This window comes from Onychostoma macrolepis, chromosome 17 (genome assembly GCF_012432095.1).
Source record: "Onychostoma macrolepis isolate SWU-2019 chromosome 17, ASM1243209v1, whole genome shotgun sequence".
Classification (NCBI taxonomy): domain Eukaryota; kingdom Metazoa; phylum Chordata; class Actinopteri; order Cypriniformes; family Cyprinidae; genus Onychostoma; species Onychostoma macrolepis.
Window position 1 is genome coordinate 27600968 of NC_081171.1, and position 15540 is coordinate 27616507.

At 38.8% G+C, this 15540-nt stretch overlaps 2 protein-coding genes across 7 annotated transcripts in view; one reads left to right on the plus strand and one right to left on the minus strand.

Moving 5' to 3' along the window:
- tiam2a (TIAM Rac1 associated GEF 2a) overlaps positions 1-13493 on the plus strand; it is a 93603-nt gene extending 80110 nt beyond the window's left edge. For all 5 annotated transcript variants that reach the window (XM_058748367.1, XM_058748366.1, XM_058748370.1 and 2 more), the window contains 12 exons: positions 4364-4549; positions 7150-7218; positions 7794-7919; positions 8626-8734; positions 9744-9923; positions 10290-10408; positions 10506-10614; positions 10937-10995; positions 11296-11392; positions 11495-11576; positions 11665-11822; positions 12161-13493. In XM_058748367.1, coding sequence (XP_058604350.1) covers positions 4364-4549; positions 7150-7218; positions 7794-7919; positions 8626-8734; positions 9744-9923; positions 10290-10408; positions 10506-10614; positions 10937-10995; positions 11296-11392; positions 11495-11576; positions 11665-11822; positions 12161-12780 — 1914 coding nt within the window. In that variant the 3' untranslated portion in view covers positions 12781-13493. The remainder of the gene's footprint in view (positions 1-4363; positions 4550-7149; positions 7219-7793; positions 7920-8625; positions 8735-9743; positions 9924-10289; positions 10409-10505; positions 10615-10936; positions 10996-11295; positions 11393-11494; positions 11577-11664; positions 11823-12160) is intronic.
- A 719-nt stretch (positions 13494-14212) lies between these two features.
- Positions 14213-15540, minus strand: part of tfb1m (transcription factor B1, mitochondrial) — a 32037-nt gene continuing 30709 nt past the window's right edge. For both annotated transcript variants that reach the window (XM_058748377.1, XM_058748378.1), the window contains exons 7-8: positions 15401-15528; positions 14213-14537 (exon numbers count right to left, since the gene is read on the minus strand). In XM_058748377.1, the coding sequence (XP_058604360.1) occupies positions 14258-14537; positions 15401-15528 (408 nt within the window). In that variant the 3' untranslated portion in view covers positions 14213-14257. The remainder of the gene's footprint in view (positions 14538-15400; positions 15529-15540) is intronic.

The window sequence follows — 15540 nt, forward strand, 5'->3', positions numbered from 1 at the left end:
AGCAGTTTAAAACGGCTATATGTTTCCACTGGAGAATGTAGCTTACATGTCATTTAAACAGAAATGGCATTCTTGTGGCATGATTTTTTTTAGAGTGTTCATGTGTGTTGAGAAGACAGGATTTTATAGGGAGATGGGAAAGATGGGGAGAAACCTGCTCACTCACCATGTTGCATGTATAGGGGGATTAATAGTGAGCCTAACAGAGTGCATTTATATTTTATTTTTTTGCATGTATGCATGCATGCACTGCTTTCAGTCCATTTAATGAGTGTATAGTAATGCATTTTGAAGATGCAGTGGACCCCACTTACAACTATATTTAGTGTTGTCTATCGCATTCAGATAACCTAAAACAGATGCTAATAAGGTCTAAGTGGGTCCAGTGCGTCATTCGGATTTCAAACTTGCACTGCCAAGCAGTTTTGCTCTTCTGCAAACAGTGAGCTGTGAACATTTTCTGTCAAGGAGGATAGATTGTCAGACTGAAGCTTTTTGACAGCTGGTATCACAGCATGTCATCTTGGGACTTGAGAGTAAGACATTGAGAACTGAAGCTTTCAACTCTTATTTCTTGTGTTATTGTCTTTTTCACCTCCACATGGTTCCTTTATCATTGTTAATTAGAATTTGGGTCACCCAGCATGCAAACAGACACATTTTATGCAGTACCTTTCTGCCATACTGTATTGGCCTGTTTACTGTTTCGATTCTCACAGTGACTTGGCACAAATTTATATAGCCATTTCACACTCAGTGTAAATGTATGTGTGTAGTGAGAAATGCCATCATTTTCAGGTGCTTTCGTGAGGTTAACAGGAACCTGTATGGAGTCTTCACAACCTGCAGCGCTCCTCTTAACCTCCTGGTGACTGCAGCAAAACAAATGACACATGCACTAGCCACAATTACTGTTATCTGTCTGGGCCAGGCTGGGGTTTCCCACTGATTCTACCACAAGGTGCTCGATTAATGTGTCCACATGATGTCTCCTGCCTCCCTCTGCCTCTTATCTATGTGGTTTGGAGTTTTTTTTTTTATTATATCCTGAAATCTAGGATGTTTGAGACTATAACACTTTAGAGTGTTGGGGAGAATCATGTAACTTTTTCCCTTTTCCTTTTTTCCTTTATTCTGTCACAATTTATAGGCCTTCATGTTGTTCCAAACTGGTTTGCATTTCTTTCTTCTGTGGAAGACAAATGAATTTTGTCTTATTTACTATATCAGTGTCTTAATGACTTTTTTCATCCATGTAACGGAAGTCAGTGTGCTCCAGTGTTCATCTGGATTCATTAGACTCCACAGACTTTCAAAATATTATCTTTTGTGTTCCACTGAAGAAACTCATCCATAAGGGAGATTGAATCACACAAATTTCAGTAAAAAATCAGTGTCTTCTATCAACTGAAATTAGAACAAAGTGTATAAAATAACACTTTGGTTCAGTGATGCAGCTTTTACATTCCTACATTTACATTTCAAATGTACTAATTCTTGATCTCATTCCAAAGAGAGGAAAATAATTAGTCTTCAATATATTTGAATGTAGTGAAATAGTTCAGTATTTTGTCTTGCATTTAGTGGTAAAGCTTAGTTGAGCCACTGGCACAGCTTAACGCAGCAGATACCATTTTGGAGCAAAATGCTTTATTTGATAGTTTATGGCCTATCTTTAGCCACAGAATTTACATGGCTTTATACATTAGCAATTCACCAATGTATTTTCAAACCTTAAAGTTTGCTATGAAATAAAATCTTATTTGACCTGTTGGACTTGAACTGCAAGACTTTAATGCACTATTCAGATTCAGTCCTGCATATTAATACATTTGTCACTCCCGAAACATTGCAATGTGTACTTACTGTAGCAGCAGGAAGAATAAAACTTATGAATGGGTTATATGCAGAAACCAAGCCAAGAGTGCTCCCTATATAATCAGTGGAGCTGATATCACTTCAGTTCACCTGCAACGCAAGCTCACTGACTGAGTGAAAATACTATAATAATTTTTTTTTTGAAACTGTCTATACTGCAGAATGAATCTCTTATTTACATTGTGTTTGTATTTGGTGGTTATAGCGAAATGAATTGCAAGCAAGCAGAACTCACACCAATGTTGTCAACTATTTTCGATGGAAAGTAGCTAATTCCCGCTCCGAAAAGCCACTAAATGGCATCATTGCGTCAAATTTGCAGTCTGCCTGGTGCATACTGTATTTAATACAGTCGAATTCCCAATGAAATGTTCTCATTTACATATTAGCGTGTTAACCAGCTGTCACTTTTAAACTATTTATTTAGCAGCTGCTCTACACTTCTAAAATATCCTGATTTACAGCCACGTAACCAAAATCACCATACAAACAAGTTAAAGACAATGGCTGTACTGTGATTTCGGCTGTATTTACATGTAAAATGATCAAACAGCAGCTCGTTTTTTTTATTTATTCTATATAAACGCACTACTCCTCTCTGTCACTCATTGAGCAGAGCAGACGTTGAGTGGTGTGACTGTACCAGGAAAGCAAAACCTTGACTCACGGAAAGCAGCTATGGTTCAAAAACGTGCTAAATTTGTCACTAGTTGTCTGAAAAGTCGCTTAAGCCCAAAGTATACTAAGACAGTCCTCGCTCCATGCGTCTGACTGGCCATTGTGTTCACATGCACAACAAACATGCCTGTGATTGGCTCCAATGCTCAATGCTGCAAAAACACGTTTGACACTGTTCACAGAGCGCTGTCACACAAGTACAGGAGCATTTAAAAGCAGCCGTATATGCTCGTGCACATACAGTTCATGCTAATTACACATTAATGTCAGTGCATGTGTCCACACTGCATATTTAATGCAACCTACATGCTGAGGCATAATGTTTATTTTTTACTGCAGTGTTTTTGAGGCTCCTTAATCTCTGTTTAACTAATGTGTGAGAAGATGTCCTGGGAGCCCCAGTGTTTGTTTTTGGTGGTCCTACTATAGCTAAGTTTTCTGTCAGAAGATTGCAGCTGAGCTTACCTATTCCTCTTGCTCTCTCTCTCCCGGCACACTAAACTGACTTTGAAGCTACTGAAGCACATGGTCTCTAGAGTCCGTGCTGTAATTAGTAAACCGAACTGCAGAAGCAATCTGCTTGTTCCTTGTGAGATCCCATTTTCTCTTGCCGCTCTTCTGGCTGAGTCACTGACTCATTTCACACAAACACTCTTTGCATTGTAATGTGTTCTATGTCGCTGTATATTGATTGGTGGTTTTAAGGTCTTTGGTCAACAGGACGCATACATGTAAGGAAAAGGACGAAGTGCTGAGTTTATATATTTTTGCAGCAGCAGGGTGCATGTGCTCTGTTCAATATGGAGTCTGTCTGGCTGGTTTAAAGCCAGAAAAGGGCTTTGGTGGTGTTTTTGTCCCCTGTGGTCACAGATCTGTCCCTGTCAGCTGTTTCACTTGTTCACAGCTCTCTGAGAGCTGAAACCGAGATGCTGCAGCCTTTATTTTGAGACTTTCAATGTAAGCAATATAGTTGTTTTTATTGATGTACCACCTTAATAAGAATTTGGCTGGGAACCTTACCACTGTAAATGCTGACAAAGCTGGACACAAGATGCAACCCTTCAAGTAGTCAGTGTCTTATTATTGTGAAACCGATCACAATCTTTAAGAAGATGTGATGCAGCTATGTCTGTAGTGTGTAGATCCAGCATAAATTATGTAATACTTGCACATATCTTATATGGACCATTTCTGTCACAATGAATCTGTGCTTATGTTCTAAGCTGTTTCTCCGCAACAGCTAGAAAAAGCTTTCAAATACGTGTTTTCCTAAAATGCATTAACAAGAGGAATAAAGGACTTTTTATTTTTAGTGTAGATGCACTCTATATATATATTTCCACAAGTTTACTGATATTATTTTAAAAAGCTATATTTATTTAAAAAATAAACAGGGACATATAAAAACTCGCTGTAAGTGATTATGCAAAACAAATGGAACAAATTAATTTTATTATGTTTATGTATATTTATTTATTAATTTATTTATATGATTTTTACTTTGCACTATACAGTTGCATGCAACTGACAGAAATACTGGTGTGAACAGACCTTTAAAAGAATTTCTAAAGTGCAAAATGTGTACTTTATATAATCTGTTTTATGTTATGTTTTATAAGAAAATCCTGTTTTGGTCTTTCTAATGTCTTGATTAATTCAGTGCATTATTGTTGAAAATTGTTAATGAAAAATAATAAATAGAAAATAGTAAATCCTATACCATTTTTTTTCTATTGTTTTCCTAAACATTTGATTGATTACTTGACATTGGTGTTTAATGCAATTATTTTAAATGTGTCTCCTGCAGAGTGTGGATACAGTGTGTTCGCTGTACCACTCCTTCCAGGAAGGCTCTGGAGGTCTGATGGAGGGCCAGGAGCAAACGGGGCCAGAGGCTCCCACGCTCAGGCCCTGTCCACGTCATATGTCTGCCACAGAGAGACTATGCAAGGTCATCCAGGAATTAGTGGACACAGAGAAATCCTATGTAAAGGTGAGAACTGACTCTGTAATCCCCTATTAACATAGTTCAACAGGAAGAAATGAGCTCTCACACAAGTAGATCCATGCAGTCAACTGTACGATACTCTGACTTCATTAAAACTGAACTGTTTCACCTATTTATTTGGCTCTGCGCTAATATGGAAGTCACATCAGTTCAGTTCTAAACCTCAGTTTAATGAAAGACCTATGAGGTGAAAATGGCTGTTTTCACAGAACATGTTTGATGGATAGCTGGAAGAGTCTTCACTGAGTCCCGAAGGACCGCTTATTAATTAACTCCTCTAGCTGCTGAATAGAAATGCCTCCCCTCTCATCTGTTTTCTGAATAATCCTGAGGCTTGCATACGATGTCTTATGTGGTGCCAGTTTTACCCTGCTGATGTTCATGGTGAACCTTTAGACAGCATTAAAACTCTGCTGCTGTAATGGTAATGTGCTCCTCGTGGTTAATGGGTGTCAGGGAGGTGTCTGATTATTCCAGCGCTCTGTGATTTGTGGGAGGGGGGAACGGTGCTATCCCAGAGTCCTGTGCTGGAGCCATTTGTCTGTGATATGCTGCATCGGCACTGGCAGACTGCTATAAATCAGCCTAATGAGAATATTCAGGTTGATGCACCGACAGCCTAGCGATGCCATAACATGGCCACAGCACATAGTGCAGGTTTGAGAGCTTTCGGGGAGCGTCTTTGAATTTGAATTCATTTTCAGTTTTGGCTGAAACTGTTGTGATGATGCAAAATCAGTGAAACCAAAACAGTTAAAGTGACATTTTAGACCTTCTCTGATGGTGCATTAAACAAGGTTAAGCTACAACAGGTAAACATGCCAGCTGTGTGGGTACTACAGTAGCTGGACCGACAATATAGTTTTTCATTTTGATGAACAGGGATCTTTTTGTCTATGCTGTTCATGTGTGTTCAAACATCAGGTGATCTTCCTCTTATTATCTTCCTCTTTATTGCTTGTTAAAGCGTGATATAAACATGAATGAACATCAGAAGGAAACAATACAACTTTCTGAAATGTATCATATCTGATGTAATCACTCAATCAGTGTTTGTAACATGGAAAGACTTAAATAAAACAGCCTGTAAACAATGTCACATAACATTACATTTAACTGAGGAAAGCCATGCAATGATCATATTTTGTTAGTAATTATATCATTAAAACCTTTACATAAAGACTGAAATTTAAAAGTTTATATGCAACATTTTATTTTAGTGTTGATTATTAAATTGATGTGATTAATTTATTATTAAATAAACTTTATTTTCAGTTTCAGTTTTTGGATAAATGAAAACTTATTTTGCGTTTTCAGTGTTTCGGTTAAAAAATTCTGTGCTTCACTAACACTGCATCTTAGGTAGGGTTTGGAGTCATTGGAGTCACAAAAATTTTGCAATAGCGCAACTTAATACTTGAAGGAAAGAGTAGGGGTGCAAATCCACCTTTTACATGTAAATTTTACCAAGTGACCTTGTTTCATTTTTCCTAAGTACTGTAGATCCATAATTCTGGCGAGAACCTTCAGTATGATTTTGCAAGCTAAGGCATCTTCACACTGCTGGATTAAAATTATGTCTAAAGAATGTCAGTCACTGTGCTAAAGAATAAATCAATGTTTGAGTGTGATGCACTAACGCTCTTTTTCAAAAACTAGTGAGCTGCATCTGTGGACCGCATTAAGGCATCAAAAACATGTTCCTAACACAAAGACTGCACCAAAAGGTTCTAAGGCAACATTGCATGCATCTTTCATGAAGAAAACATAAACATGCATTGTGTTGAGCTCAGTAAAAAAATGTATTTATGTTGGAGAATGAACTGGAGGAAGCACTGTTGATTTATAAATAAAATTCAGTACGGATGTATGGTTTAATATGAAACTGAACTGTTGAAAAAACAAATTATTAAATATTTCTGTTTTGCTCAATATATGTATTTATGCCTGCTATACTGTCATGTTGTTAGCTTATCTACATACCAATGTGAAACATTATTAAAATCAGTTGTGATTTGGGGTCTAATGTGTGCTAAGGGGGCAGGGTAACTCACAGGGTTTTGGAACAGAGCTACTGTGTCATGGAATTGAGATTCCTATGTAAATACATTAGCACAGCCTTTGCAAAAAAAAGTATACTTGTGGTACTGTATATACATACAGTATGTATTTACAAATGTAAATATATACATACTGTATATATTTACACCGCCTTTTAAAGTCAAGATGTTGTTTTATATATATATATATATATATATATATATATATATAAAACAAGAGGGTTCATACATTTTTTATGTAGTACTGCCCTGTTTAAGCTATTAATGAAACTGTATTTTGTCTTGTAGAAATATATCAATAATTTAGTGCAGGTACAACCTCTGTGCAAGGACAGCTTTAGTCTTGTTCCTAATGTTTCAGTTTAGTGTTTTACATTTTTAATTACCTTGCGTGTTTTGTTTTTCAGACCTAGCATAAGGATACCGTATTACCCAAAAAGAGGTTTCATGTAGTAAAACAATTCTGGAGATGCTAATTCTATGAGAGCTCATGATGTAATATTGTGCTCTGTTTCTTCTGTACAGGACCTGAACTGCCTGTTTGAAATTTACCTGAAGCCCCTGCAAAAGGAAACCTTTCTCACCCAAGACGAGGTAAAGCAAACCCCACACTGGAGAAGGAGATCGGTGTTGGATTGAGTTGTCGCAGATTGCACAGTCATTGCAGTGATACATCTTGGGTCATTTGCCACAAGCTTGCATGTCCCCACTAATGTGACTGATGCTAAAGACTTGCACATTCAACTTGCCAGCTTTCAGACTGCCGCCTGGTGACCTGGATGTGACCCTGACATGACTCAGGATATCCCTGAGGAAAGATCAGTCAATATGTGCTGACGAGTGGGCCATATTAAAGCCCCGTTAATGGACACTAGAGCATGCCCTTGCACAAATTAGACAAGGACTAAACATAAAATGGCTTTAACGCTGCTTCTTAAGTTGCTAGTGAGTGGCAATAAAACTTTAGCAAGGGGCCTGCGATATAAGGAGCTAGCACAACTAAAATGAAATCTGCGGATTTAAATCCATTTTCTGTGAAGTACTAAATTGTACCCTGTGAAGTAATTTTCAATCACATAATAAAGTTGTAGCTTGCATGCTTTTTTTTGTTTGTTTGTTTTTCATACATATTGTTTTTTGTATAATGGTTGTGTATTTTCTTTGCCCAGATGGAAAGTCTATTTGGCAGCCTTCCAGAGATGCTGGAGTTCCAGAAAGTTTTCCTGCAGACCCTGGAGGAGAAGATTAGTTCGTTCCCCAACTTTAACATGCTTGAGACCCCTGTACAATTCAAGGTGGGCATGCCAAATGCATTCATTTTAATATGAGACATACACAGCATTTTAGTAGAATAACCATGCTTTTTTCCCCCCAAGTTAAAGGAATAGATCACCCCCAAAAATGAAAATTCTTTTATCATTTATCATTCTTTTATCATCATGTTTTTTTCCTCCATGGAATACAAAAGGATAGGTTATGAGTTTTAATATATAATAATGTGCTCCATATGACCAAACTATTTTAAAGCTATTTTTTATGAGGAACACAACAGGGTTTAACTGAAATTACAAAAAAATCTTTAATTGAAAAAAGGTAAAATAAACTACTTAAAATTTAAATAATTTTAAGGTGAAGCAGTTTGAATATGGGCAAATGTAAATGAGATTTGTGCAGTAAGGTGGAGGGCGAGCTTTTCATGTAATAACAGCTGAAAAATTGGTACAACTTGGGGTATAGTACATGAGTCATGTGGACTGACTGATTTTTGGCAATTTTGTTTGGTTTCAAAGAGCAGCTTAAGCTGTGAAATATCTCCTTATGTGCTCAATGGAAGAAAATCAAACAGGTTTGGAATCACATGAGAAGAGTTGGTAGCTGATTCAAATTTTCATTGCTGTGTGAACGGTTCCTTGAATGGAATCAAGTTCAAATGAAACACCTTTGTGTTAAGCTTGCTTCTTTACTCATGATGCATCATTGCTGTCTTTTTTTCTTATCCAGAAGCTGCTCTTCTCATTGGGTGGTTCGTTTTTGTATTACGCAGAGCACTTCAAACTTTACAGTGGCTTTTGCGCCAACCACATTAAAGTGCAGAAGGTTCTGGAACGAGGTACGGTACAGCACATTACACCTCAATCACATCATCTTTGAGCAATAAAATAATAGCCATGTTGAATAATTGAACCAATTTAATATCTCTCATTCTGTATGGGTGCTTCTGAAATGTTTTAGTCTGGCAGTGTCACAACACCTGGAGCCGTTGTTGGTTTATCTTTTCGTTATTTCCTACCGAGTATTAGTGATTATAAATGTTGAATATAATTTATGTGTGAAACATTAGCCTGGGTTTCCTTCTTGGGCAAACTGCCCAGTTAGAAATGAATGAGAGGCTGCCCTGCCCACATTTAAAGTGGAGAACTGTACCTCAGCCTCCTTTTTAATTCATCCCATTACAAGAGGAGAGCAATCCTCAGAGCAGCCCCAGAAACTGCTCTTTAAAGACTATAAGAAACAACACGCTCTGTTTAACCACTGCAGGGTAAGGACATGAAACGTGGCGCTTGCACTGCAGATTCAACAACAGGAGTGTGCGTAGCAGTCTATCAGCAGTGCTTGTAATTATATATTCTCACACACTGCTTCTGTTGTGCCAAGGTTTCCGTTTGCAAAACGAAAACGACTTTTTGTGTCGACTTGTTAATTGCCTGCCAATTACTCCCTGAAGTGTCAATCCATCTGGGGCGAGGAGTGCCTCAATTACTGCTCTAATAGCTCCTCTTGATTTGAACGACAATGCGAGTGATAAATGTATTATTCTGCGTGCTGTAGAGGTGGTGGTGGTTAACTCCCCTCACAAACTCCTGCCAAAACACTCATTTCAGTGGAGGTACGATTTAGACCCTTGATACTCACCTTGGTGTTGTTCATTGTCTGCAGTGTTGCATTTATACCGCAGTGGTTCTAACGAGGTGTCAGAGAGCCTGTGCTGCCTCCTTGTGGATGGATTTTGTGCCCTGTGTGCATTGCCTAAAGCCATTTACCTGCGGCGGCCATTAAGAACATGTTATTTCTAGCTCAGTGGGTGGTGCTGGCATTTATGATTTCTCTTTTGTGTTCAGCTAAAACAGATCGATCGTTTAAGGAGTTCCTCGATGCAAGGAATCCAACCAAGCAGCACTCAACCACGCTGGAGTCCTACCTTATCAAACCGGTGCAAAGAGTACTGAAATACCCCCTGCTGCTCCGCGAGCTGGTGTCTCTCACGGACACGGACAGTGAGGAACACTACCATCTCACAGGTACATCACATGTAGAGATACGCACACAGCAGGGCTTGATGTCTGGTTGTGGGTGGGTTATTGAAAATTAAAAAAAGTTTACACAAGATATTTTCACAAAATCCCCAAGCTGCCCATTTATTTCATAGCATTTATTGTGTTCCACAAAAATGTTTGAATTAAATAAGATAAGTAAACGGTTAAAAATACATCTGAGCTAAACAGATGTATTACAGGATTATTCCCAGTAATATTACTAAGGTCTGATAAGTTTTTTTTTTTTTTTTTTTAAACTCCAGTTTGAGTTCACACAGTAATTTTATTGCAATTTGACAGCTATTTTTTTAGAAATCAAAGCCCAGAATGAATTATTTTTTCTTATTACAGAGGCACTTAAAGAAATGGAAAAAGTCGCAAGCCACATAAATGAAATGCAGAAGATCTATGGAGACTATGGTGCAGTATTTGACCAGCTGGTAGCAGAGCAAAGTGGCACTGAGAAAGAGGTACAGCTGCACATACAGTCTGAACGCATCAGGGTAATCCCTTGATTTAACAGAATATTCAATCATCATCTGACTCTCTCTTCCTTTTTTGTCTCAGGTCACAGAGATTTCTATGGGACAGTTCCTCATACATTCCTCAGTGATCTGGCTCAACCCGTTCCCATCGTTGGGCCGTATGAAAAAGGATCCCGAGTTGAATGTTTTTGGTGAGGCTCTGGTCTTTTCCCATGAAACCACATTTTTATATAAAGCATATTTCCCATGAAACTTTATTCTTATCTTTTCATGTGCCAAAATAAATGTTTTATATAGTAATATATTAAATAAATAATGCAAATATTAAGGTTTATTTTGTCACGCAGCACTCACACAACTTCACACAGAGCTTTTTATAGATCTGTGAAAGTATGTTGGGCTTGTTTCAGATATATTGGCAGCAGTTCTGCAGCCTCAGAAACAAATAATTCTGTCGTTTTCTAAAATTAACATTTCTGCTTGACTCATAGAGTCTCTGATTTGTCTCATTAGTTTTTAAGAGAGCTGTGATACTGCTGTACAGGGAGAATAACAAAGTGAGAAAGAAGATGGTAAGTCTTGTTTTCATATTCGGTCTAATTACTTAGCAGTTTCTTAATGGGGTCACTTTATTTTACCATGTCATTTTTTTCCCCTGCATTACATTGTGACAAGTTTATAAATTCGGTCAGTCATGTGTTAACATATTCATCCATTAACATAAACATCCAAATTTTGGAACAAAATGTTTTTACAGATTACTTTTCATAAATGGTGTTTTGACATACATCACATTTACATAATACAGTTTTAATATTTTAAAAATAGATATAAATACAAAATAAGTCTTATGTCATGCTTTTGTTTGCCAGCCAACTTCAAAGTCAGCCCACGGAGAGCAGGATCCATTCAAGTTTCGCTGGCTCATTCCCCTGTCAGCACTACAGGTTAGACTGGGCAATACAGCGGGTAAGAGACAAATCTGACTTGTTTGAGCTCATAGATGATCATAGATTTGTAATTTCCACATGTACAAATAATCAACCTTTTGCATTTTCATGCTGTCTGAAGACACAGACTGCATTTGGGAGCTGATCCACACCAAATCACAAAAAGAGGGCAGGCCTGAGACAGTGTTCCAGTTGTGTAGCAGGTTGGAATTGCTTACTTGGACATTTCAAAACTTAGTGTCCCATTTTATTCCATATGGAGCTTAACATTTCACATTTTCTCATTTGCAGCACCCCAGAATGCAAAGTTAGTATCATCAAGGTGATTCGCTCCATCCTGCGGGAGAACTTGCGTCGAAACATGCAAAGAGTTGAGCAACAGCCTGAGAGGACCTGTAAAAAGCGACTAACTCCCCTTCGAAAAACTCTGCCAACTTCTGCTAAGCTAGGTCAGTGTGACCTCCCCTTTACTTACATTGGAAGTGGCCAACATTGTGATGCATGGAAGTGTTGATGCATTTTCCAAGGGAAATTTATTGGTAAAAAAACCCTGCCACATCACAAGCTGAATGTCAGAACCTTTTAAAATACATAACAAAGGTCATAGCAATCAATTCCCTCTAAAGTGCCAGAACAAAGAGATTTGAGTAGCTGTGCAGCAAGTTAAGAAGAGAAATCGGTGTCTGTCAAGTGTCGCAATGCAGTGTTTCATCAGAGAATACTGTACATCAACAACATCTTAAACAAGATCTCAACATTCATGATTGCATTCATTTGTGCTCCACAGGTTCTTCTCGACCCTTTTTGCTCTCCAAGCAGCCTTCAAATGACAGTTCCAGCCCCAACAATGACCCTCTGAGGCTGTCTCTCCCAGATTCAGATTCAGCCAGTGTAAGCAGTGGAACCACCAGCAGTGCCAGCGCTCACCTGGATCAGCCGTCTCGCCCGCAGCAGAGCGGCCTCAAAGAATCCAACATCATCAGTGACGAGGACAATGAGACCAACGACCAGGAGTGGAGAGACTATCCCAGTGCTATCGAGGCCCAGTTCTGCAGGCTTCAGCTGACCGAGGAGGCCTCCCAGGCACCTGCTCCCCATGTGCTTCCAGAGAGCGGAGAAGTGGATACTCCAGAAAGGCAGTCTTCTATAAAGCGAGCTCACTTCAGCGCGGTAAAACGCAAGCCTGGCAGAGGCACGAGTAGCCTCAGACGCAGCCAGGCGGCGGCCCTACTGAGCATGCGTCGACATAGCCACTCTTTGGACAGCCAGACAGAGACAATGGCAAATAGCGTGGACCTTAACTCACTACTGGAGAAGGAGTTCAGTGTGCAGAGCCTGACCTCTGTTGTCAATGAGGACTTCTTCTATGACAACACCGCGGAGGAAAAAAATGTGACCACTTCATAGTGTCTGTCACCTGGCCACCACAGAACAAAGCTTAGCATGGCTTCAGAGCCTCAATGCTTGACCTGGTGTTGAGCCACATTGTCCCACGCAGCCTTTCTAAAGTTATTAGCCAATTCAGGGAACCAGCTGAGGCCAGACAATTCATTTGCACCTTTTGTGGAGCCACAGTTTGACAGACCTTCATTCAAAATGGTGTTAAGTGTTTCATAATTCTCCATGATCCACAGCACTAATTCACTGAACTGGCCACATTGCAACTGTTTTGCACCAGAGAACCAAATTACCTGCCTTCACTCTTTTTACATGGCATCCTGATGCAAAAGTAAGACCAGTTTGCTCTCCCACATACTAGGAGCTATCCAGCTACAAGAACTGAATTCTGTCAGGTTTTTAATTTTGCCTTGTGTTTTGGACACTACGTATGTTTCTTGCTTTAAATCTAAGCATTGCTTCTATTTTTGTCATGGGTTTGCTTTGTATAAAATATTTTATTTATTAGCAAGTTTCTTTTTAGATATTTTTTTTTAATGGGAATCCAAATGTTGGGTTAAGACTTTGGCAGGAGATCTCTATGGACAAACTACCATAACTTCTATAACTTTGTTATAAAAACAGGGTCAGTTGTAAACAATCAATCAGAACTTTAAATGTGCTATGCTGGAAATGTAACTCTGAAATAAAGCCTGCAATTGTCCTTTTTTAGAATGTTTAAATGTGTAAATAGTATTTTTTTTTTTTGGATTACTGTAACTTAATTTTAAGAGTTTATATACTGTTGACACTTCACAGCCCAAAACTGTATTAAAAAGGTGTCTGATTACATTGCTGGATTATTTTTGTCCTAATGATTCCCTGTTTTCTGCAAAAAAAAAAAAAAGCAACTTTTTTTGGATAAAAACAAATAAAATGCATACAATAAGTGACAGACAACTGAATCGCACTTTCATCATTTGATTTGAACTATGAAGACAAGAGTCAGGTCTTAAGGACACAAAGAACTCAAATCTTATTAGCACACATTAAAAAGTCTTGGAAAAAAATATTTATTCATCAAAGTCAAATTATTTTTAGGTAACAATGGCAAATGTTTTTTTTTCTCTGACAGATGGTTGTCAGCCTCTAGCTGTAAAATGATTAAAGCATTCCCATAGCTGCTTTATATGATGACAGGTTTTCTGGGCAACCCTCTCTCTTCCTCAGTTCAATACAGAGAGGGTGACTAGGAACTGGAATTGATTAATGTAATTTTCCTTCCTACCTACAAAACAGCTTAATGTGATAATTCACAGTGCTCTCAAACTATATCACCCATAACTTTATTTGAATCCCCTTGCATTTTCTAAAAGCTTTTCTTCGCCTTGCTGATTGCTTAAATGTCACACTCTTATGTTTTTTTTTTTTTTTTTTAGCTGAAACAAGAAACCCCCCAAAAAATTATGCCAGCTGATGAAACTGTCACCATTAAGAGTCTGCTGCCTTAGTGGTTGTCATTAACATTTTCCTCCATTGTGGTGTGAAGCTTAAGTCCTTTATGGTTGCTGCCCAACTGTCTCTTTGCCTGATGCTTGAGTTTCAGTTCTTCTCTGAAGTCATAGTCGATGAGGCCTTGGTTCTCCTCGCAAAGCTTACTGTAGGCGTCTGCTAAAGCCCTGAATTCAGAAATAGAGATCTCTGTGGGCCGCAGTGTGGGATCCACATCAGCACCGCGCAGCAACTCTTCCGTCAGTTCTCGACGCTGAGACTCTGGGAACAGCATCCTGCAGCAAAGGAAAAAAACAGTCATCACACGCTGACACAATGAGTTAACATAGAAAACTTGAGAAGTGGCATGGAAGTGACATTATATGGTCTGTGCGGATGTTTGCTTAGCGCTTGTCAAACTAGAAAAGCAGCGACACGCAGTTGATGTTGCTGGTGAAATTAAAGATGTTCTCCCTCACATTCCTCACTTCAGTGACTAATTGTCGAGCTCCTTCCCAAATTCCAGCTCCTGAAGGGCCAACTTGCTGCAGCATTGAGCAGCAACTTAATTGCAGCGATATCGTCGACTTGATTGCACAGATACTATTTAAACTGAACTGAGCTGGACGATGACATCATTGAATTGAATTCAATTCAAATGCCTTTAACTGAAAATTGAGTGTTTAATCTTGTCATTTTACATTATTGACACACTATTTTCCTATTTTGATATTGGAAAGATGCTTTGACACAATCTGTATTGTTAAAAGCGCTATATAAATAAAGGTGACTTGACCTCACTTGACATTGAGCTTCAACCTGTCCCAACACACCTGCCTGGAGGTTTCTAGTAGTCCTGAACACCTTGATTCGCTTCAAATTCAGGTGTGTTTAATTAGGATTGGAGATGATCTTTGAAGGACAGTGGCCTTTCAGGAGTGGGACTGGAATTATTTCAATTTTTGGAATTTTTAATTTGGAATTATGTATTTAATGTTTTGCTGGATGAACACTCGACACCAAGATACACAACAATACATGCAATTGTGCATACTGTACTTCGTATCTTTGTATCCACCCTGACTGAAATCCATGAGAATAGAGGTAAAGAGAGAGGAGTTTGGAAAAGTAGTTTACAGAATGCCAGGGAAATGCTTACTCGAGCCCTCTGCGGCAGTGCTTCCTCCGGAACTGGAAGGCATTCTTGACAATCCTCTCGACCAGCTTGAAGGGCTGCTGGATCTGGGGCTGAGCCAGCGGAGTGAAGTGCACCACCCCCACATCCACCTACGCACACCG